Source organism: Salvelinus alpinus, chromosome 7, assembly GCF_045679555.1.
Source record: "Salvelinus alpinus chromosome 7, SLU_Salpinus.1, whole genome shotgun sequence".
Lineage (NCBI taxonomy): Eukaryota > Metazoa > Chordata > Actinopteri > Salmoniformes > Salmonidae > Salvelinus > Salvelinus alpinus.
In genome coordinates, this window is record NC_092092.1 from 63,333,653 (window position 1) to 63,356,949 (window position 23,297).

The 23,297-nt window shown below is 46.6% G+C and overlaps 1 protein-coding gene across 1 annotated transcript; it reads left to right on the top strand.

Annotated features, from left to right (window-relative positions):
- Positions 1 to 1,149: 1,149 nt before the first annotated feature.
- On the top strand, positions 1,150 to 21,390 carry LOC139581458 (spondin-2-like). The gene is made up of 6 exons (XM_071411244.1): positions 1,150 to 1,264; positions 15,181 to 15,400; positions 19,081 to 19,301; positions 19,549 to 19,740; positions 20,074 to 20,245; positions 20,390 to 21,390. Exons 2-6 carry the CDS (start codon positions 15,181 to 15,183, stop codon positions 20,575 to 20,577), a joined length of 993 nt encoding a protein of 330 aa, XP_071267345.1. The 5' UTR covers positions 1,150 to 1,264; the 3' UTR covers positions 20,578 to 21,390.
- The last annotated feature ends 1,907 nt before the right edge of the window (positions 21,391 to 23,297 follow it).

The window sequence follows — 23,297 nt, forward strand, 5'->3', positions numbered from 1 at the left end:
CAGTTTTATGCGTGTGTGTGAGACGTTCACCTTTAGGCCAGTATGAGTCAGCCAGTGTGGACGCCCAGCTCTGTCGTTAATCAGCGGGCAGAGCAAGTTTGTGTTTTCCGTAACCTACTTTCAGTAAGAGAGGAGAAGGGCAGAGGTGAGATGGGGCGAGATAGGGGGAATGAGGGCTTCCAGTTGGTTCCTATAAAGGGTTCACTGAGAGGTCATCGTGGCCCATTAACCCAGGTGGCTTCTTATCATTACAGCACAGCTTAGGAGAGAAGGAACGTCCTTAGCTTTGGGATAAATCCAGTCTTAGCCCACATCTAAGGTCTGGAGGATGGAGGAGGGAAAAGGATAGCTGAGAGGAGGGATCGCCCAAGGCTTAAATATTTACAAATGACATGTTTTGGAACTTCCAGAGACGCCTTTGTGTGTGTGCGTATGTTAGTTTGACACACACACACACACACACACACACACACACACACACACACACACACACAGGCTCATTCACACTGAGCTTCATACTGAGCCCCAACACATGGATCAATAGCCAGCTCAGTAGTGGAGCAGTAATATGTTGTCCATGTGTTTGACAGCTGTGGGGGAATAGTTATGTCAAGACACAGACAGGCTTTAACCCTCTCTCCTTCACTTCACTGACCAGAGGAAGTTTGTCCAGTGGAGTCATCAGCCGGGTTGACCACTATGACCCTACTCTATTTATCGTTACATGGACTTGTCTTTTCCAGAGCCAGACTGCTGATCTGGCGTCATTAAACAAGCAGACTGTTGGGATTTCTCCGCTCCAACTGTAACAATTAAAACATTTTAAATGGTCCATGAAACAGAAACACTGTACAATAGGAATGCACTGACTGCCAAGTAAGATCTATTAATCTGTGGGTTACGTGGTGTTCATTACCTCGTCAGCAATATGAGGATAGGGGCTACTGAGTTTCCACAGCAACACAGAGAGTGGGAGAGAATGAGAGGGAGGGAGGGAGGAAGAGATAGCTACTGTAGAGGAGGAGGGGGGGGCTGTGCAGTGCCTTTCCATACAAGGAGAGGTTGGGGGAGAGGAAGGGAGGAGAGAAGGGGAATTACAAGGGGATACAATGGAGGAGGGTTGTAGAAAGGTATATCTGGAGAGAGAGACTGTGATAAGGCTCCCTGATCCTGCAACCACACGGAGTAGAGAGAGAAGAAGAGAGAGTGGCTGGAGCTGTCCTGCTGATATATCCTCTGTCACTGACCGACTCGTCCTGACCAGGTAAGAAATTCAGTCTGCATCTCTTCAGACACTGAGTACCGGCATGAGTATTAGTGAGCGCGTGTGTATGGGCGTGCGTACTGGTAAAAACTGCACGTTTCTAAATGTTTTTATATTTGTGTGTGTCTGTATTTGTTTGTCCCTGTGTGCGAGTCTGTATTTGGGCGTCCCTGTGTGTGTGAGTCTGTATTTGGGCGTCCCTGTGTGTGTGGGGTGGTACAGTGTGTGTTTAAGATGCTATGTTGTGTGTATGTTCCGGTTACCAAAAGGCAATGGTGAGAGGGCTGTCTGAGTGCTGCCTCTTACCTCCTCCCTACTTTCTGCTGATTAGTTTTATCATAAAAGAACAATGCCTGGTCTCTGCTTCAGGATATGCTCCTCTCTCTCTCTCCAAACCCAGCCTGCATTCATCTGCACCTCCCTTTTCTCTTTCTCCAAACTCCTGCCTGCACTGTCCACACTGGGGTTTGTCTTCAGCTTGCATTTGCAAGAGAGTAATAATAATAATAATAATATGACCTCCTTTCATGGTGTGTGTGTGTGTGTGTGTGTGTGTGTGAGAGAGAGCCCTGCACTGCATGAGGTTAGTGTAACTACAAAGTGTAAGAGCCCGAATGACCACAGGCACTCTGTTTGGCACCACTCCACATGTTGTCTTGTGCCCGAGAAACCCAAACAAACTGCTGTGTCTAAGTCTGTTAGTGTGTCCACTGATGAAAACTCATGTGTATTTACTGTAGCTGTGTGTCTGAGTATGATGCTGTGTCTGGGTATGAGGCTGTCTGGGCTGTGTCTGGGTATGATACTGTCTGGGCTGTGTCTGGGTATGATACTGTGTCTGGGTATGAGGCTGTCTGGGACATGTCTGATTATGAGGCTGTCTGGGAATGAGGCTGTCTGGGATGTGTCTGGGTATGAGGCTGTCTGGGACGTGTCTGGGTATGAGGCTGTCTGGGACGTGTCTGGGTATGAGGCTGTCTGGGACGTGTCTGGGTATGAGGCTGTCTGGGCTGTGCCTGAGTATCAGGCTGTCTGGGACGTGTCTGGGTATGAGGCTGTCTGGGTATGAGGCTGTCTGGGTATGAGGCTGTCTGGGTATGAGGCTGTCTGGGTATGAGGCTGTCTGGGTATGAGGCTGAGTATGAGGCTGAGTCTGGGCTGTGTGTATGAGGCTGTGTCTGGGCTGAGTATGAGGCTGTCTGGGCTGTGTGAGTATGAGGCTGTGTCTGGGCTGAGTATGATGCTGTCTGGGCTGTGTCTGAGTATGAGGCTGTCTGGGCTGTCATTGTACATAAGAATTTGTTCTTAACTGACTTGCCTAGTTAAATAAAAATAAAAAGTGTCTGGGCTGTGTCTGGGTTGGCTGATGATAATGAATGTGTTGGTGCTGTTTCTGTGCTGATGATAATGAATGTGTTGGTGCTGTTTCTGTGCTGATGATAATGAATGTGTTGGTGCTGTTTCTGTGCTGATGATAATGAATGTGTTGGTGCTGTTTCTGTGCTGATGATAATGAATGTGTTGGTGCTGTTTCTGTGCTGATGATAATGAATGTGTTGGTGCTGTTTCTGTGCTGATGATAATGAATGTGTTGGTGCTGTTTCTGTGCTGATGATAATGAATGTGTTGGTGCTGTTTCTGTGCTGATGATAATGAATGTGTTGGTGCTGTTTCTGTGCTGATGATAATGAATGTGTTGGTGCTGTTTCTGTGCTGATGATAATGAATGTGTTGGTGCTGTTTCTGTGCTGATGATAATGAATGTGTTGGTGCTGTTTCTGTGCTGATGATAATGAATGTGTTGGTGCTGTTTCTGTGCTGATGATAATGAATGTGTTGGTGCTGTTTCTGTGCTGATGATAATGAATGTGTTGGTGCTGTTTCTGTGCTGATGATAATGAATGTGTTGGTGCTGTTTCTGTGCTGATGATAATGAATGTGTTGGTGCTGTTTCTGTGCTGATGATAATGAATGGTGTTGGTGCTGTTTCTGTGCTGATGATAATGAATGTGTTGGTGCTGTTTCTGTGCTGATGATAATGAATGTGTTGGTGCTGTTTCTGTGCTGATGATAATGAATGTGTTGGTGCTGTTTCTGTGCTGATGATAATGAATGGTGTTGGTGCTGTTTCTGTGCTGATGATAATGAATGTGTTGGTGCTGTTTCTGTGCTGATGATAATGAATGGTGTTGGTGCTGTTTCTGTGCTGATGATAATGAATGTGTTGGTGCTGTTTCTGTGCTGATGATAATGAATGGTGTTGGTGCTGTTTCTGTGCTGATGATAATGAATGTGTTGGTGCTGTTTCTGTGCTGATGATAATGAATGGTGTTGGTGCTGTTTCTGTGCTGATGATAATGAATGTGTTGGTGCTGTTTCTGTGCTGATGATAATGAATGTGTTGGTGCTGTTTCTGTGCTGATGAGAATGAATGGTGTTGGTGCTGTTTCTGTGCTGATGAGAATGAATGTGTTGGTGCTGTTTCTGTGCTGATGAGAATGAATGGTGTCGGTGCTGTGCTGTTTCTGTGTTGATGAGAATGAATGGTGTCAGTGCTGTGCTGTTTCTGTGTTGATCAGAATGAATGGTGTCAGTGCTGTGCTGTTTCTGTGCTGATGAGAATGAATGGTGTCAGTGCTGTGCTGTTTCTGTGTTGATCAGAATGAATGGTGTCAGTGCTGTGCTGTTTCTGTGCTGATGAGAATGAATGGTGTCTGTGCTGTTTCTGTGCTGATGAGAATGAATGGTGTCTGTGCTGTTTCTGTGCTGATGAGAATGAATGGTGTCGGTGCTGTGCTGTTTCTGTGCTGATGAGAATGAATGGTGTCGGTGCTGTGCTGTTTCTGTGTTGATGAGAATGAATGGTGTCGGTGCTGTTTCTGTGCTGATGAGAATGAATGGTGTCGGTGCTGTGCTGTTTCTGTGCTGATGAGAATGAATGGTGTCGGTGCTGTGCTGTTTCTGTGTTGATGAGAATGAATGGTGTCGGTGCTGTTTCTGTGCTGATGAGAATGAATGGTGTCGGTGCTGTGCTGTTTCTGTGCTGATGAGAATGAATGGTGTCGGTGCTGTTTCTGTGCTGATGAGAATGAATGGTGTCGGTGCTGTGCTGTTTCTGTGCTGATGAGAATGAATGGTGTCGGTGCTGTTTCTGTGTTGATGAGAATGAATGGTTTCTGTGCTGATGATAATGAATGTGTTGGTGCTGTTTCTGTGTTGATGAGAATGAATGTACCTGTGCAGTTAGTCTGTGTCAGTGGTCTGTGGTGTGTCTCTGGTCTGTGGTGTGTCAGTGGTTTGTGGTCTGTCTGTGGTGTGTCAGTGGTGTGCCACAGGTCTGTGGTGTGTCATTGGTCTGTGGTGTCTGGTATGTCAGTGGTCTGGGGTGTGTCTCTGGTCTGTCAGTGGTCTGTGGTGTGTCTGGTCTGTCATTGGTCTGTGGCGTGTCAGTGGTTTGTGGTCTGTCTGTCTGGTGTGTCTGGTGTGCCACAGGTATGTTAGTGGTCTGTGGCGTGTCTCTGGTCTGTGGTGTGCCACAGGTCTGTGGCGTGTCAGTGGTCTGTGGCGTGTTAGTGGTCTGTGGCGTGTTAATCTTGGTGAGTCAGTTACTGGTGTATTTCATCCTGCATCCTGACTGCACTCCCAACCCTTGTATTTCATCCTGTATCCTGACTGCACTCCCAGCCCTTGTATTTCTAACGTCAGTAAGTCCCATACAATGGCAAACTGATTGTTGAGAGATTTGCACTAAACAACTTTCCATTGCCACTGTCAAGACTCGAGAAGGATATTGAAAGGTTGTTGCATGGTATGTGATGTTTCTATAGGTTAACATATCTGCATGGTATGTGATGTTTCTATAGGTTAACATATCTGCATGGTATGTGATGTTTCTATAGGTTAACATATCTGCATGGTATGTGATGTTTCTATAGGTTAACATATCTGAGCCCCCTAAACAGCTGGCAGGCACAGAATGCAAACAGTTAAAATGAGCCAACACACACACAAACCCATCATACAACACATTGTCCCTGAAGCCTATTTCTGGTGCCAGATAATGTGACCTCTAATGTAGGCTGCTCCAAAACTCCACTTTTTTTCTCATGGCGTATCACCAGTAGGCTGCAGCGATAGGTCACTGTTTGCAGCCGTATATGTCAGCATGTTACCCATTCCCCTCTAAACGTATATTATGAACCGCAAAGTTTAACAGGCAACCATAAAAATACCATGAGTATGGAAGCAAAGAGGAACCTGCTTTGATCGCACAGTTCTGTCATCTGATCATCTCAGCGGCTGCAGCTCTGCTGTACCAATACTGCAGGGAGGGGGGACTGGTCACATTAGCCACATTATTATTATTTTTTACCTGTATTTAACCAGGTAGGCCAGTTGAGAACAAGTTCTCATTTACAACTGCGACCTGGCCAAGATAAAGCAAAGCAGTGCGACAAAAACAACAACACAGTTACACATAAAACGTATGTACAGTGTGTGCAAATGTAAAAGAGTCGGGAGGTAAGGCAATAAATAGGCCATAGAGGCGAAAAAAATGACAATTTAGCATTAACACTGGAGTGATAGATGTGCAGATGATGATGGGCAAGTAGAGATACTGGGGTGCAAAAGAGCAAGAGGAGAGATAACAATATGGGGATGAGGTAGTTGGGTGTGCTATTTACAGATTGGCTGAGTACAGGTACAGTGATCGGTAAGCTGCTCTGACAGCTGATCCTTAAAGTTAGAGAGGGAGATATAAGACTCTAGCTTCAGTGATTTTTGCAATTCGTTCCAGTCATTGGCAGCTGTCGTGTCTTTGGTACCGTTAAATTGAAGACTTATAGTTTTTATCATAGATTCCTATAATTAGGGATTACGCGATCACTTGAGTAATAACGTAATTAATTAACTATGAATTCGAGGGCACCAGGGAAAGTTATTAGATTACAAAGTTATAATTTCCCAATATAACCTTTCAGATATTTTCATATCTGATCAATGGTCTTCTAATTAATGATTTATTTACTCTACCTTACGTCAGTCTCATTCCAAACGTCGTAAATCGCTGATCTGCACGAACCCAGTCTTCACTATGAGTCATCCATACATCAATTGTCTTAAATCATTTATTTATTACTAACTAATTAATTCACAGAAATGCATAAACAAACAAACTTAAAATAGTTACATGAAATGATGGGAGAAAATATGCCCTAGTGGGCTAAACCGGCATGGCGGCTGTTAGACAAAGGGAAAGTTGCGTTCGACTAAGAATTCACTACAGAGTCCATAATTATAACAATTGACATGCTAATCCTTACACATGAACGCTCACTCATTCGGGAACAATTGCAATCAATATATATAGTTACGTTCAGTGTGTGTGTCGCCTTGGTCGTTGGAGTGAAGTTCTGTCTCGGTTGTGGATTGTTCAGAGTGTCATTCGTTATAGAATGTATGTTTCGGCGGTTGTCTTTCTTCGCGTTCAATGATACCGAATTCCTAGCTGCAGACTAGTAATTAATATCAAAGACTTGTTCTTATTCTGTCGGTATCGATAGTCTAAGAGTTTAACCACGTGGGATGGTTAAAAGATTCAGCAGTCTGGTCTCAAACCTTTGTCCTCTCGTGATTGAGAGAAACATGGTCTGGGGTAATTTCTTAAGAGTTGGCTTTTATTCAGATAGCAGAGAGGGGTGGTCCCATGGTCTCTGACCCAACTGGCTCAGGGGCGGTCCTTGGATTTAGTTCAAATACAACCGGGAGTTGTATTTTCCTTCATTAAACAGTTCAAAATCATATTACACAATTATACAAACAGTATCATACTCACTCATTCATTTTATACAACAAACAGATGTTAACCTCATATCTGAGGTTATTATATAAACAGCGGTATGGTAATGTGGTCCCACAGTCTCACGTGAGTTTCCCACATGGGGACAAATGGACCGGTTCATAGCTGGACCTTCACCGATCATTCCTACTTGTGCAGGAATATGAAATATGTTCGTACCTCAAGTTCTGTGAGGTGGAAGAGAATTCCTTTGTCCTGAAAGTTTACCCTCTGTCTTAATACTGTTTGTGGTGGTGAGATTCTCAGGAATTTACGACATCTCTCTGTGATCACAGCATGGGTTGAAGGAGGAAAGGGGGAGGCAGGGAGAGGGGGATGGGGTTTGCTATACCCACGCAGGCAACGTCATGACACAGCAGAGAACTGGAAGGAAAGGCGGCCGAAGGAAGTGTTGGCTTTGGGGATGACCAGTGAAATATACCTGCTGGAGTGCGTGCTACGGGTGGGTGTTGCTATGGTGACCAGTGAGCTTGGATAAGGCAGGGCTTTACCTTGCAAAGACTTATAGATGACCTGGAGCCAGTGGGCTTGGCGACGAATATGGAGCGAGGGCCAGCCAACGAGAGCATACAGGTTGCAGTGGTGGGTAGTATATGGGGCTTTGGTGACAAAACAGATGACATTGTGATAGACTACATCCAATTTGCTGAGTAGAGTGTTGGAGGTTATTTTGTAAATGACATCGCCGAAGTCAAGGATCGGTAGGATAGTCAGTTTTATGAGGGTGTGTTTGGCAGCATGAGTGAAGGAGGCTTGGTTGCGAAATTGGAATTCTAGATTTAATTTTGGATTGGAGATGCTTAATGTGAGTCTGGAAGGAGAGTTTACAGTCTAACCAGACACCTAGGTAATTGTAGTTGTCCACATATTCTAAGTAAGAACCGTCCAGAGTAGTGATGCTAGTCGGTGCGGGAGGGTGCGGGCAGCAATCGGTTGAAGAGCATGCATTTAGTTTTACTAGCATTTAAAAGCTAGTAGAGAAAAGAGTCGGCCCGAGAATTGAACCCTGTGGCATCCCCATAGAGACTGCCAGAGGTCCGGACAACAGGCCCTCCGATTTGACACACTGAACTCTATCAGAGAAGTAGTTGGTGAACCAGGCGAGGCAGTCATTTGAGAAACCAAGGCTATTGAGTCTGCCGATAAAAATGTGGTGATTGACAGAGTCGAAAACCTTGGCCAGGTCGATGAAGACGGCTGCACAGTACTGTCTTTTATCAATGGCGGTTATATTGTTTAGGACCTTGAGCGTGGCTGAGGTGCACCCATGACCAGCTCGGAAACCAGATTGCATCGTGGAGAAGGTACGGTGGGATTCGAAATGGCCGGTGATCTGTTTAACTTGGCTTTCAAAGATTTTAGAAAGGCAGAGAGGATGGATATAGGTCTATAACAGTTTGGGTCTAGAGTGTCTCCCCCTTTTGAAGAGGGGGATGACCGCTGCAACTTTCCAATCTTTGGGGATCTCAGACGATGCGAGAGGTTGAATAGGCTAGTAATAGGGGTTGCAACAATTCCGGTGGATAGTTTTAGAAAGAAAGGGTCCAAATTGTCTAGCCCAGCTGCTTTGTAGGTATCCAGATTTTGCAGCTCTTTCAGAACATCAGCTCTGGATTTGGGTGAAGGAGAATTGGGCAAGTTGCTGCAGGGGGTGCTGAGATGTAGGCCGGGGTAGGGGTAACCAGGTGGAAAGCATGGCCAGCCGTAGAAAATTGCTTATTGAAATGATTGATTATCGTAGATTTATCGGTGGTGACAATGTTTCCTATCATCATTGCAGTGGGCAGCTGGGGGGAGGTGCTCTTATTCTCCATGGACTTTACAGTGTCCCAAAACCTTTTGGAATTAGTGCTACAGGATGCAAATTTCTGTTTGAAAAAGCTAGCCTTAGTTTTCCTAACTGACTGAGTATATTGGTTCCTGACTTCCCTGAAAAGTTGCATATCTTGGGGGCTATTCGATGCTAATGCAGAATGCCACAGGATGTGTTATTTTACTGATCAAGCGCAGTCAGGTCTGGGGTGAACCAAGGGCTATGTCTGTTCTAAGTTCTACATTTTTTGAATGGGGCATGCTTATTTAAGATGGTGAAGAAAGCATTTTTAAAGAGCAACCAGGCATCCTCTACTGACGGGATGAGGTCAATATCCTTCCAGGATAACCGGGCCAGGTCGATTAGAAAGGCATGTTTACAGACCACCATCCAAGATGTAGCTGGCCATAAAGGATCTAACGTGGCAAGCGCTCCTGAAACATTCTAATGACACGCCCAAGCCAGCGCAGTTGGTGTTGGGTGACCATGGCCTCCATACTCTTGCAGTTGGTCTTAGCAAGTATTTCTGTATGGGGCACATAGTCGCACCAGGTGATTCCCAGGATGCGTTGCAAGCATCTTATGTGGAATCGCTCGAGCTGCTTGTTGTGGCGACTGTAAGTGACTCAGGCTTCACAGCTGTAAAGAAGTGTGGTGATGCAGACGGCTTGATAGACGGTGACTTTGGTGGAGAGGTGGAGAACCCTGCGTCTGAGTTTCCCAAAGGCAGTTGATGCTTGCTTGATCATATTTTGAATTTAGAGGTCGATACTGCACAGGTATTGGAAGGACGGGACTATTGCCAGTGATTTGTGTTCAATGGTGAAGACAGTCATGGTGGGTGGAGGGCTGGATCTCCATTGGCAGACCACCTCTGTCTTGGTGGTGTTGATAGACAGTCCCATCCCACTATAGACCCTCACAGCCGCTACAAGGACAGGCTGATGGTCTTCCGGAGTGTGGGCCACAAGAGCACAGTCATCAGCATACTGCAGCTCAAGAACCCGCTCCGTCAAAACCTTGGTGGTTGCTTGGAGCCTCCTGATGTTGAATAGGTTTCCATCCAGCCTGAAGTCCACCGCAACACTGCTGCTGTCCTCAAGCTCCTTGTGGAGAAGCTGGGTGACACATAGGAGGAAGATGTTAAAGAGTACCGGTGCCAGCATTACACCCCTACCTCACATCGATGCTTACTCGAAAAGGGCACTGACTCCTGCCCACCTATGGCCACCCGAGCCATCATCCCATCATGGAACTAGCAAAGTAGGTTGTCAAATTTGTCTGGACAGCCAAATTTGAGTAGAATGCCCCAAAGTAGTAAGCTGCTCACAGTGTCGAAGGCCTTGGAGAGGTTGACAAAGGCCATGAAAAGGTCCTGATGTTGTTCATGGCACATCTCCTGGAGTTGTCCTGCCATGAATATCATGTGAACCGTACTCCTGTTCTTTCTGAAGCCTCATTGTGACTCTGACAGCAGTTCTTCTGTGATGTTGTTCACCAGCCTGTGTAGCATCAGCTTGGCCAGGACCTTGCCGGCAACAGCCAGAAGGGATATCCCCCGGCTGTTGCCGTAGATGGAATTGTCACCCTTGTTATAGATGGTGACAATGTTTGCATCCCGCCACTGTTAGAGGACAATCTCCCGGTCCCAATCTTCAGTGATGTACTGGTGGAGCGTTCTGGTGCAGGAGTAACCTCCATTCTTAATAGCTCTGCCGGGATGCTGTCAGCACCAGGAGTCTTGTTGTTCTTGAAGGAATGGATAGCTAATAACCGCTTGAAAGGTTTTACGTGCCTCCAACCGATTGTGTTTTTTGTTCTTTTATCAGGTTGTTTGTAACTTATTTTTTTACTATTTTTGTACATAATGTTGCCGCTACCGTCTCTTATGACCGAAAATAACTTCTAGACATCAGGACTGCTATTACTCACCACGGACGACCAGAATCCTTTTTCTTTTTTCACGATTCTGGCAAGCCAGAGGCGGAGGATATACGGCTCCCTTGGGAACAGGCCCCGACCCCAGTGATCTGCGTGAAGAGGAGGCGGAGAAAGAGAGGCCGGAGGGCGGGCTGCCTTCTGAGGAGTCAGAGGCGAACGAATAAACCCCCACTCCCCTCAATTCTGCTAGCAAACATGCAATCTTTGGACAATAAAATGGACGAGATATTGGGAAGATTAAACTACCACGGGACATTAAAAACTGTAACATCTTATGCTTCACGAGTCGTGGCTGAACGACGACAATATCAACATACAGCTGACTGGTTATACGATGTACCGGCAGGATAGAACAGCGGCGTCTGGTAAGACAAGGGGCGGCGGTCTATGTATTTTTGTAAACAACAGCTGGTGCATGATATCTAAGGAAGTCTCGAGCAATTGCTCGCCTGAGGTATAGTTTCTCATGATAAGCTGCAGACCACATTACCTATCGAGAGTTTTCATCTATATTCTTTGTAGCTGTTTACATACCACCACAGTCAGAGGCTGGCACTAAGATAGCATTGAATGAGCTGTATTCCGCCATAAGCAAACAAGAAAACGCTCACCCAGAGGCGGTGCTCCTAGTAGCAAGGGAAACTTAAATCGGTTTTACCAAATTTCTATCAGCATGTTAAATGTGCAACCAGAGGGAAAATAACTCTGGACCACCTATACTCCACACACAGAGATGCATACAAAGCTCTCTCTCGCCCCCCCATTTGGCAAATCTGACCATAATTCCATCCTCCTGAGTCCTGCTTACAAGCAAAAATTCAAGTAGGAAGCACCAGTGACTAGATCAATAAAAAGGTGGTCAGATGAAGCAGATGCTAAGCTACAGGACTGTTTTGCTAGCACAGACTGGAATATATTCTGGGATTCCTCCAATGGCATTGAGGAGTACACCACATCGGTCTCTGGCTTCATCAATAAGTGTATCGATGACGTCGTCTCCACAGTGCCCGTACGTACATACCCCAACCAGAAGCCATGGATTACAGGCAGCATCCGCACTGAGCAAAAGGCTAGAGCTGCCGCTTTCAAGGAGCGAGACTCTACCCGGAAGCTTATAAGAAATCCCGCTACGCCCTCCGACGAACCATCAAACAGGCAAAGCATCAATACAGGACTAAGATCGAGGGGTACTGCTCTGACGCTCGTCGGATGTGGCAGGGCCTGCAAACCATCACAGACTACAAAGGGAAGCACAGCCGAGAGCTGCCCAGTGACACGAACCAACAGGACGAGCTAAACTACTTCTATGCTCGCTTCGAGGCAAATAACACAAACAGGCATGAGAGCACCAGCTGTCCCGGAAGACAGTGTGATCACGCTCTCCGCAGCCGATGTGAGTAAGACCTTTAGACAGGTCAACATTCACTAGGCCGCAGGGCCAGACGAATTACCAGGAAGTGTACTGCGAGCATGCGCTGACCAACTAGCAAGTGTCTTCACTGACATTTTCAACCTCTCCCTGTCCGAGTCTGTAATACAACATGTTTCAAGCAGACCAGCATCGTGCCTGTGCCCAAGAACACTAAGGTAACTTGCCTAAATGACTACCGACCCGTAGCACTCACATCTGTAGCCATGAAGTGCTTTGAAAGGCTGGTCATGGCTCACATCTACACCATTATACCAGAAACCCTAGACCCACTCCAACTTGCATACCGCTCCAACAGATCCACAGATGATGCAGTCTCTATTGCACTCCACACTGCCCTTTCCCACCTGGACAAAAGGAACACCTATGTGAGAATGCTATTCATTGACTACAGCTCAGCGTTCAACACCATAGTGCCCTCAAAGCTCATCAATAAGCTAAGGACCCTGGGACTAAACACCTCCCTCTGCAACTGGATCCTAGACTTCCTGACGGGCCGCCCCCAGGTGGTAAGGGTAGGTAACAACACATCCACCAGGCTGATCCTCAACACAGGGGCCCCTCAGGGGTGCGTGCTCAGCCCCCTCCTGTACTCCCTGTTCACTCATGACTGCACGGCCAGGCACGACTCCAACACCATCATTACATTTGCAGATGACACAACAGTGGTAGGCCTTATCACCAACAACGATGAGACAGCCTATAGGGAGGAGGTCAGAGACCTGGCCGGGTGGTGCCAGGACAACAACCTCTCCCTCAACATGATCAAGACAAAGGAGATTGTGGACTACAGGAAAAGGAGGACCGAGCACGCCCCCATTCTCATCCATGGGGCTGCAGTGGAGCAGGTTGAGAGCTTCAAGTTCCTTGGTGTCCACATCACCAACAAACTAACATGGTCCAAGCACAACATGACAGTCATGAAGCGAGCACGACAAAACGTATTCCCCCTCAGGAGACTGAAAAGATTTGTCATGGGTTCTCAGATTCTCAAAAGGTTCTACAGCTGCACCATCGAGACCATCCTGACTGGTTGTATCACTGCCTGGTATGGCAACTGCTCGGCCTCCGACCGCAAGGCACTACAGAGGGTAGTGTGAACGGCCCAGTACATCACTGGGGCCAATCTTCCTGCCATCCAGGACCTCTATACCAGGTGGTGTCAGAGGAAGGCCTTAAAAATTGTCAAAGACTCCAGCCACCCTAGTCATAGACCGTTCTCCCTGCTCCCACACGGCAAGCGGTACCGGAGCGCCAAGTTGAGGCCCAAAAGGCTTCTTAACAGCTTCTACCCCCAAGCCATAAAACTCCTGAACATCTAGTCAAATGGTTACCCAGACTATTCACATTGCCCCCCCCCCCCCCCCCCCCCTCCCTCTCCACACCACTGCCACTCTCTTTTGTCATCTATGCATAGTCACTTTAATTAACTCTACCTACATGTACATACTACCTCAACTAACCGGTTCCCCCGCACATTGAACCTGTATAAATGTTACTTTTTTACTGCTTTAATTACTTGTTACTTTTATCTCTTATTCTTATCCGTATTTTTTTTAAACTGCACTGCCGGTTAGGGGCTCGTAAGTAAGCATTTCACTCTAAAGTCTACACCTGTTGTATTCGGCACATGTGACTAATAAAATGTAATTTTATTTTATTTGAATGGTTGAGGTCTTGAATGGAGGGACGGACAGGCAGTTCTTCCAGGATGGAGTGGTCTGTAGGAGAGCGCTGATTGAGTAGTGCTTCATAGTGGTCATCCCACCTCATCAGGATCTGGTTTTGGTGGTCAGCCCACCTCATCAGGATCTGGTTTTGGTGGTCAGCCCACCTCATCAGGATCTGGTTTTGGTGGTCAGCCCACCTCATCAGGATCTGGTTTTGGTGGTCAGCCCACCTCATCAGGATCTGGTTTTGGTGGTCAGCCCACCTCATCAGGATCTGGTTTTGGTGGTCAGCCCACCTCCAATGATCTGGTTTTGGTCCTTCAAAGAGTTAGACAATCAGCTGTTTTCATGGGGGTGTTGGAGCGACTTTTAGAGCCATAGATAGCTTTAGTTGAGTTGTAGACATAGTGCATGTTATTTTTGTCTGAATTTATTTGTCTACCATTCGTTCTGCAGAGCACGCAAGGTTGTTTGCACTTCCTTGCACTATGCATGCCATTGCTTGCAAAGGGTAGCAGATGTGAGGGCTCCGGAATGGTGCAGCGGTATAAGGCACTGCATCTCAGTGCTAGAGGCATCACTACAGAGCCTGGTTCGAATCCAGGCTGAATCACAACAGGCTGTGATTAGGAGTTCTATAGGGCGCCGCACATTTTGGCCCAGCGTAGTCCGGTTTAGGGTTTGGCCGGGATAGGTAATCATTGTAAATAACAATTTGTTCTTCACTGACTTTTAAATTTGGTGCAAATATAACAAATGTGGTGCTGTTGAGAGTAGCCCTGTGCGCTAAAGCCGTACAAGTACAGAGAACTGGGGCACACACACATTCACATTCTCTCTCCTCTCTCTCTCTCTCTCGCACGCACGCACGCGCAGTACAGTTGAAGTCGAAGTTTACTTACACTGAGGTTGGAGTCATTAAAACTTGTTTTTCAAACACTCCACAAATTTCTTGTTAACCAACTATAGTCCGTTAGGACATCTACTTAGTGCATGACACAAACAGTTGTTTACAGACAGATTATTTCACTTATCATTCACTGTATCACAATTCCAGTGGGTCAGAAGTTTACATACACTAACTTGACTGCCTTTAAAGAGCTTAGAAAATTCCAGGAAATTATGTCATGGCTTAAACCCTAACCCTTTTCCTGTTGAGGACACTTTTGATTGACACTTTTCTTCTCTCTGTGTCCACGTTAGATGATGTCATCGGAGCTCCTGTCCTTTGGTTGGCTGCAGCAGCTGCTGGTGGTGCTCCTGAAGCTGACCCTGTCCTTCGCCGGACCGACCAATGGGACAGAGTGTACAGCCAAAGGTCCTGCCTCCTACATTCTGGTCTTCACGGGTCACTGGAGCCCCCAGACGTTCCCTAAACAGTACCCACTGTTCCGTCCCCCCGCACAGTGGTCCAAACTCATGGGTAAGATGAGCCACCAACTCAGTCCAAAATCAGGCCCTAGCCACTACCAGACACTGCATGATACCCCCTTGATGATCAGAAAGAAGTGGATGTGAACACATACAGTGGGGAGAACAAGTATTGGATACACTGCCGATTTTGCAGGTTTTCCTGCTTACAAAGCATGTAGAGGTCTGTAATTTTTATCATAGGTACACTTCAACTGTGAGAGACAGAATCTAAAACAAAGATCCAGAAAATCACATTGTATGATTTTTAAGTAATTCATTTGCATTTTATTGCATGACATAAGTATTTGATACATCAGAAAAGCAGAACTTAATATTTGGTACAGAAACCTTTGTTTGCAATTACAGAGAACATACGTTTCCTGTAGTTCTTGACCAGGTTTGCACACACTGCAGCAGGGATTTTGGCCCACTCCTCCATACAGACCTTCTCCAGATCCTTCAGGTTTCGGGGCTGTCGCTGGGCAATACGGACTTTCAGCTCCCTCCAAAGATTTTCTATTGGGTTCAGGTCTGGAGACTGGCTAGGCCACTCCAGGACCTTGAGATGCTTCTTACGGAGCCACTCCTTAGTTGCCCTGGCTGTGTGTTTCGGGTCGTTGTCATGCTGGAAGACCCAGCCACGACCCATCTTCAATGCTCTTACTGAGGGAAGGAGGTTGTTGGCCAAGATCTCGCGATACATGGCCCCATCCATCCTCCCCTCAATACGGTGCAGTTGTCCTGTCCCCTTTGCAGAAAAGCATTCCCAAAGAATGATGTTTCCACCTCCATGCTTCACGGTTGGGATGGTGTTCTTGGGGTTGTACTCATCCTTCTTCTTCCTCCAAACACGGCGAGTGGAGTTTAGACCAAAAAGCTCTATTTTTGTCTCATCAGACCACATGACCTTCTCCCATTCCTCCTCTGGATCATCCAGATGGTCATTGGCAAACTTCAGACGGGCCTGGACATGCGCTGGCTTGAGCAGGGGGACCTTGCGTGCGCTGCAGGTTTTCTTTGAGACTGTGGTCCCAGCTCTCTTCAGGTCATTGACCAGGTCCTGCCGTGTAGTTCTGGGCTGATCCCTCACCTTCCTCATGATCACTGATGCCCCACGAGGTGAGATCTTGCATGGAGCCCCAGACCGAGGGTGATTGACCGTCATCTTGAACTTCTTGTCCTGTAGCCCATCCCAGCCTTGTGCAGGTCTACAATTTTATCCCTGATGTCCTTACACAGCTCTCTAGTCTTGGCCATTGTGGAGAGGTTGGAGTCTGTTTGATTGAGTGTGTGGACAGGTGTCTTTTATACAGGTAACGAGTTCAAACAGGTGCAGTTAATACAGGTAATGAGTGGAGAACAGGAGGGCTTCTTAAAGAAAAACTAACAGGTCTGTGAGAGCCGGAATTTTTACTGGTTGGTAGGTGATCAAATACTTATGTCATGCAATAAAATGCTAATTAATTACTTAAAAATCATACAAAGTGATTTTCTGGATTTTTGTTTTAGATTCCGTCTCTCACAGTTGAAGTGTACCTATAATAAAAATTACAGACCTCTACATGCTTTGTAAGTAGGAAAACCTGCAAAATCGGCAGTGTATCAAATACACTGTATTTGAGTATCAAATACTCAAATACAGTTCTCTCCACTGTATACAGCATAAGCTCCTTACAGTATTCCAAACCATATTGGTATTGTCTCAATTATCTATAATGGCCTCATCTCTTTGCCCTTTTCCCCTCATGACAACTGGTTGGTGAATGGAAAGGACACTCATACCTTCACTCATCTCTCAAGTCCTTTCACTTCAGGGCTCCCAATTAAAAAGGGGGACCGAGGGGGGCTATTTTGAGAGAGAGCAGATCAGGGATAGCAGGCCGGTCCGGGATAGCAGGCCGGTCCGGGATAGCAGGCCGATCAGGGATACTGGCTCGGCCTGCTCCTTTCCTCACCTGATCAAGTGTTGGAGGTTTGAGGGCTCACAGCTGGCCAATTAACCCGCCTCGGGCCTCTCTTTCCCCCCATAGCCTGGCCCTGCGGTCCCCCTGCTCCAGCCAACCCCCAGCCCACTACACACACACACACATGGGGAGAGACAGAGAGACACTAATGAGGAAAGCAGTGAAGGGGAGGTAGAGAGTGGTGAGGCAGTCAAGCTAAACATTACCAGATGATGCAGGGTGGGTACCTTTCGCTCTCCCTCCTACTCTCTCTCTCCTTCTATCTCTCCTTTCTCCTTCTGTCTATTCCCCCTACTCTCTGTCCTTCTGTCTCTCTGTCCTTCTGTCTCTCTGTCCTTCTGTCTCTCTCTCCTACTCTCCCTCTCTCCTTCTCTCTCCTTCTCTCCATCTGGGGGCTGCTGGTGTCCTGGAGGCATATGAGTGCTGAGATGTTTTTTAGGGTGTGGTGGGGTCAGATATCTTACCTCACTCAGGGAGGGGGGAAGGGGGATCAGGATCTACTTGGCTCTGCTGCCCTGCCTTACCAGCGTGGATGGATGGCAGATGCGTGTGCCAGAGATGTGTGTGCGCCAGACTTGATCTCTGCATCACTGTCTGTGGCCGCCGTTGGTTTGTCTGGCTTCCAGAACTCCCAGCCATACCCTTTCAGCCTGCCAGAGGGTGACGGCCTGTTTCTGCATATAGAGACAGTAACCTTGCACATGCTGTAGGCCCTGGGGACATGGACACGTCTCTGATGACTTTAGACTGGAGGGGACCAGGGGGTCAGGGAAGAAAGTTATACAAGAGAGTCATTAGTCAGAGGGGCCAATGAATGGAGTTTGTTACAGCTGGAGAAGAAAACCATGACCCATTAGGGGTCTGGGAGTTGAGGAGGGGGATCATTTTTTGCAGGAATAATTTGAAACGTGACATGTTATTATTGGGATTCAGGGACTTGAAGTTTGTAGGAAACCTGTTAGTATGGAAATGAAATGAAGTGTGTATGTGACGGCGGTAGAGGAGAAACAGGATCATGTGTGTTTTTTGGGTGCGTCTGGAGTGTGTGTGTACGTGTGTGCGTGTGGTGAGGTAAGGCAGAGATGTTATGAGACAGACTGAGACTGTGGTCGCTGACCCTCTGCAAGCCATATAACAACTGATCCTGGGCCAGGTCACATGAGGCTTATAATGGAGAGTGACGGGACAAAGAACATCAGTTCTTAAGGGCAAAGAGAGAACAAAGGCAACCATCTGTCCCAAAGTAAAGAAAACAGTGGTACTGTGAGATATCAGAAAAGGGGGTGTGAAGGTCTTAGTATGAGGTCTTGGTGTTAGTAAAGGTCTTAGTATTAGTAAAGGTCTTGGTGTTAGTAAAGGTCTTGGTGTTAGTAAAGGTCTTGGGATGAGTAAAGGTCTTGGGATGAGTACATTTTTTTATTTAACCTATTTTTAACTAGTCAGGAACATATTCTTATTTACAATGACGCCTACCTGGGAACAGTGGGTTAACTACCTTGTTCAGGGGCAGAACAACAGATTTTTACCTTGTCAGCTCGGGGATTCGATCCAGCAACCTTTCGGTTACTGACCCAACGCTCTAACCACTAGGCTACCTGTCGCGAGTAAAGGTCTTGAATGCAGTGAGATGAACTGACGCTAGATGAGAGAATGATGACATTAAGGAAGGAGAGATGCATTTTCAGAGGATTAAAAAATAACCTGTCTCCCTGTCCTCTCCCAACAGCTATCACCCATAATAAGCAGCACCGGCTGTTTCAGGAGGGGGCGCTGGCTAGTATAGGGGTGCAGAACTTTGCTGAGGTAGGGGTGACGGTAGATCTGGTGAAGGGGGCGAAGGATGCCAGGAAGAGACGAGCGGTCGGTGCCATGTACAGAACAGCAGGCATCGCCACTGGCATCGGGCACAGCTCCACAGAACTGCTGCTGCAACCACGGAGCCCACTGGTAGACATGATACACACACACAGGCACACAGGCACACACACACAGGCACACACACACAGGCACACACACAGGCACACACATACGCGCACACACACCACTATTTACACACCCATGTGTGTGTTTGCATCAGCTATAACCCTGTCTTATTAGCACAGCCAATATTACACAAACAGGATCTGAATTGTGTACTGGAACTAAACTCTCTCATTCCCACTCTCCCACTCCTTCCCTCCCTCTATGGACACAGCTCTCTCTGATGGTGAAAGTGATCCCCAGCCCTGATTGGTTCGTGGGGGTGGACAGTCTCAACCTCTGTGAAGGCGGCAAGTGGAAACAGGAAGTGACCCTTGACCTCCAACCCTTTGATGCAGGAACAGACAGCGGCTTCACTTTCTCCTCTCCCAACTACCCCACCGTCCCCCAGGAAAACATCACACGGGTGAGACTTCTCCCCTCTTTTCACTTTCACCTGAGGGGGAAAGAGGGCCATGGAGGTTACCCCTTCCTCTGTAATGACTAGGCTTTAAATAAACCAAACGTAGCCTGTATAGGGGAAGCGGCCCACCCCCTTTTATGTAGGTATGCTGCTAACATTACCCTAATATGAAATACTTGAAAGTATAGGCCTAATTTAGTTTTACCTCTAACATAATGTCACAGTTCAAGCACACAGCTTTGAATTATTAATGAGTACCGGTCATAATCTGGGATTTTATTTTGTGTTTTAGGGTTTGTTGTTGACAGTTTTCTATGTGCTGTTGTCCCCCTCCAGATTACTTCCCAGATGCCCAAGCACCCAGCCAACTCCTTCTACTACCCCCGTCTCACAGAGCTCCCGCCCATAGCCTCCATACGGCTAACCAGACAGAGACGTTCATCCTCCCGTCAAACTCCCATGTCCAATCACATTCTGCCTCACCCAATCCACCCTCAACGCTTCTCAGGTAGGTTGACATGGACACGGTCGTGTGCATGCCTCTTTCAAATCTCTCTCTTTCTCTCTCTCTGTGTTAATCAAATTTCTGTGTGTTTCTGTGCTATTAATTCACTACATTCTCTCACTCTCTCTCTCTCTATCCTCCTCTCAGAGACACCTTTGGATTGTGAGGTGTCTCTGTGGTCGTCTTGGGGTCTGTGTCTGGGGCCCTGCTCCAGTGGAGGGGTCCGCCACCGTACCCGCTACATCCTCCTGTGGCCAGCTAACGCTGGAGCCCCCTGTCCTGAGATGGAGGAGCAGACCGAGTGCACGGCACACAACTGCCTGAAGCCCCAGTGACCCCTGACAGAGTAGGGTGAAGTTGCCCCTAGACACTGATCTAAAGTCTTTTAGGTTGAGGCCAGTAAGGTTAGGATTCGGTTGGGGAATGGTAAGCTGATCCTAGATCAGGGGGAACTTCTAGTTGGAGCGACTCCCATCTCCAAGTTAACACTGGGACTCATACACATTGCCGGACTCTGAGAATTATGCAACACCACAAACAGACCACAATAATGCAAGCAATGGACTCTTTCACTGCAGAATGCCAGTTTTGTATTAAATGGAGTTTACTTTTTGATGTGGTCTTGGTATAGAGTACTAAAGTCAATCTAAAGTCAAACCAGTCCTCTAATACTTTTCCTTGAGGACTTGTATTAAGAAACACTGTTGTTGATCGATGACAAGCACCCACGTGGCAAAAAAGAACAATGAAATGATCAGTGGACATAAGAGAGACACAGCTATGTAGAGTATGTCCTTGCACATAAATAATACTCTCTTACTTTGTGGAACCTGGGGCATTGATTTTATATGGGAATCTTACATGATGCTCAGCTCAGCGCACAGCCATCATTCAACAACCACACAGACAGATTTATAAATACCCTTTTCACAAGACACAACTGAAGGCTAACTATAGCCCAGTACCCCATGTCAGAAACCCTAGCCAAGTTGGAGAGACGGTTTTATAAAAGAAAAAAAGATACAGGTTTTGTTTTTGCAGTTATATCTGTTCACTCTTTTAATTTGTAGGACACATTTTGTATGTTGTGTCTTGTGTAACTCATGATGAAATAAATACAAATGGAGGTGTTTTCAGTAAATAGAAAAGTCTGTTTTCTTTGATTTCTGCCAATGCCAAGGGAGCTGAACAGTCTTAATGTGTTAGTTATGAAAAGGCCTTGAACAAATGTGAAACTGCTGTCACACTGAAGAACGCCCTTGAATTATGTCTAATAGGAGTTCCAGTAATCCACAATTTATTTGTGTCGTGTAATTTTAACAGTATTGACACTTCTTTATTGGTCTGGCTAAGGCCTTTACCTACTAAATAAAGACATGGAGTCACTAATAAATATCACTAAACGACAAGGACATTGATTCAGTAAATGAAGGCTATATCAACAGATATTACAAGAGAGCAAAGCACTACACTCTTAACATTAAATGAATGAAAGAAAATGCATTTGTATCACTATTCAGTAGGCCTTATCCAAGCCACAATGAAGCTTGATGTACAAGTACACCCCCTGGACAGGACGCTAAGGGCTCTATTCAATCTATAAAGTTTAAGCATTAAAGATGGGGCCTACGGAGTGGCACAGCGGTCTAAGGCACTGCATCGCAGTGCTTGAGGTGTCACTACAGACCCAGGCTGTGTCACAGCCGTCCGTGACCAGGAGACCAATGAGGTGGCGCACAATTGGCCCAGCGTCGTCTGGGTTGGGGGGGAGTTTGGCCGGCTGGGATTTCCCTGTACCATTGGGCTCCAGCGACTCCTTGTGGCAGGCTAGGCGCCTGCAAACTGACTCTGGTCGCCAGATGTACGGTGTTTCCTCCAACACATTGGTGCGGCTGGCTTCCGGGTTAAGCGAGCAGTGTGTCAAGAAGCAGTACGGCTTGGCAGGGTTGTGTTTCGGAGGAAGCATGGCTCTCGACCTTCACCTCTCCCGAGTCCGTAGGGGAGTTGCAGCGATAGGACATGATTGTAACTAACAATTGGATGTCACGAAAAAGGGGTAAATAAAATTAAAACAAAAAAATACAAAATGTTAGCGTTACAGATTCCACGATAGTGCTGGCTGAACACAGATTCAGTTTTCAAAACCTTGTACACAAACACTCTTCATAGTCCAATAATGAGTCCAATAACTATTTAATTATGCAGTAATATCTTGCTTTTATTATCTCCATCCTCTACAACTCGGTGTTTGGACATACAGTACGTTTTTAAATGTTATGGCACCACCTTGTGGTTGACACTGGGACACATTAATTATCTTGTAGGAGTCGGCGCGGGGTCATCCCCCCCCCCCAAAAACAACAAAGAAATATATTTTTTTAAAGAAACTCAGTCAGGCTTTCAACTTACTCTTGATACTTAAGTATCAAAAGTAAAAGTATAAATCATTTGAAATTCCTTATATTAAGCAAACCAGACGGCACCGGTTTCTTGTTTAAAAAAAATGTATTTACGGATATCCAGGGGCATGCTGCAACCCTCAGACATAAATTACAAACGAAGCAAGTATTTAGTGAGTCTGCCAGATCAGAAGCAGTAGGGATGACCAGTGATGTTCTCTTGATAATTGTGTGAAAAGATTTGGCATGGGTCCTCAGATCCTCAAAAGGTTCTACAGCTGCACCATCAAGAGCATCCTGACTGGTTGCATCATTGCCTGGTATGGCAACTGCTCGGCTTCCGACCGCAAGGCACTACAGAGGCTAGTGCGTACGGCCCAGTACATCACTGGGGCCAAGCTTCCTGCCATCCAGGACCTCTTTACCAGGCGGTGTCAGAGGAAGGCCTCAGAAATTGTCGAAACCTCCACCCACCCTAGTCATAGACTGTTCTCTCCGCTACCACACAGCAAGCGGTACCAGAGTGCCAAGACGAGGCCCAAAAAGCTTCTTAACAGCTTCTACCCCCAAGCCATAAGCAATACTCCTGAACAGCTAATCAAAGGGCTATCCAGAACCCTTTTACACTGCTGCTACTCTCTGTTTATAATCTATGC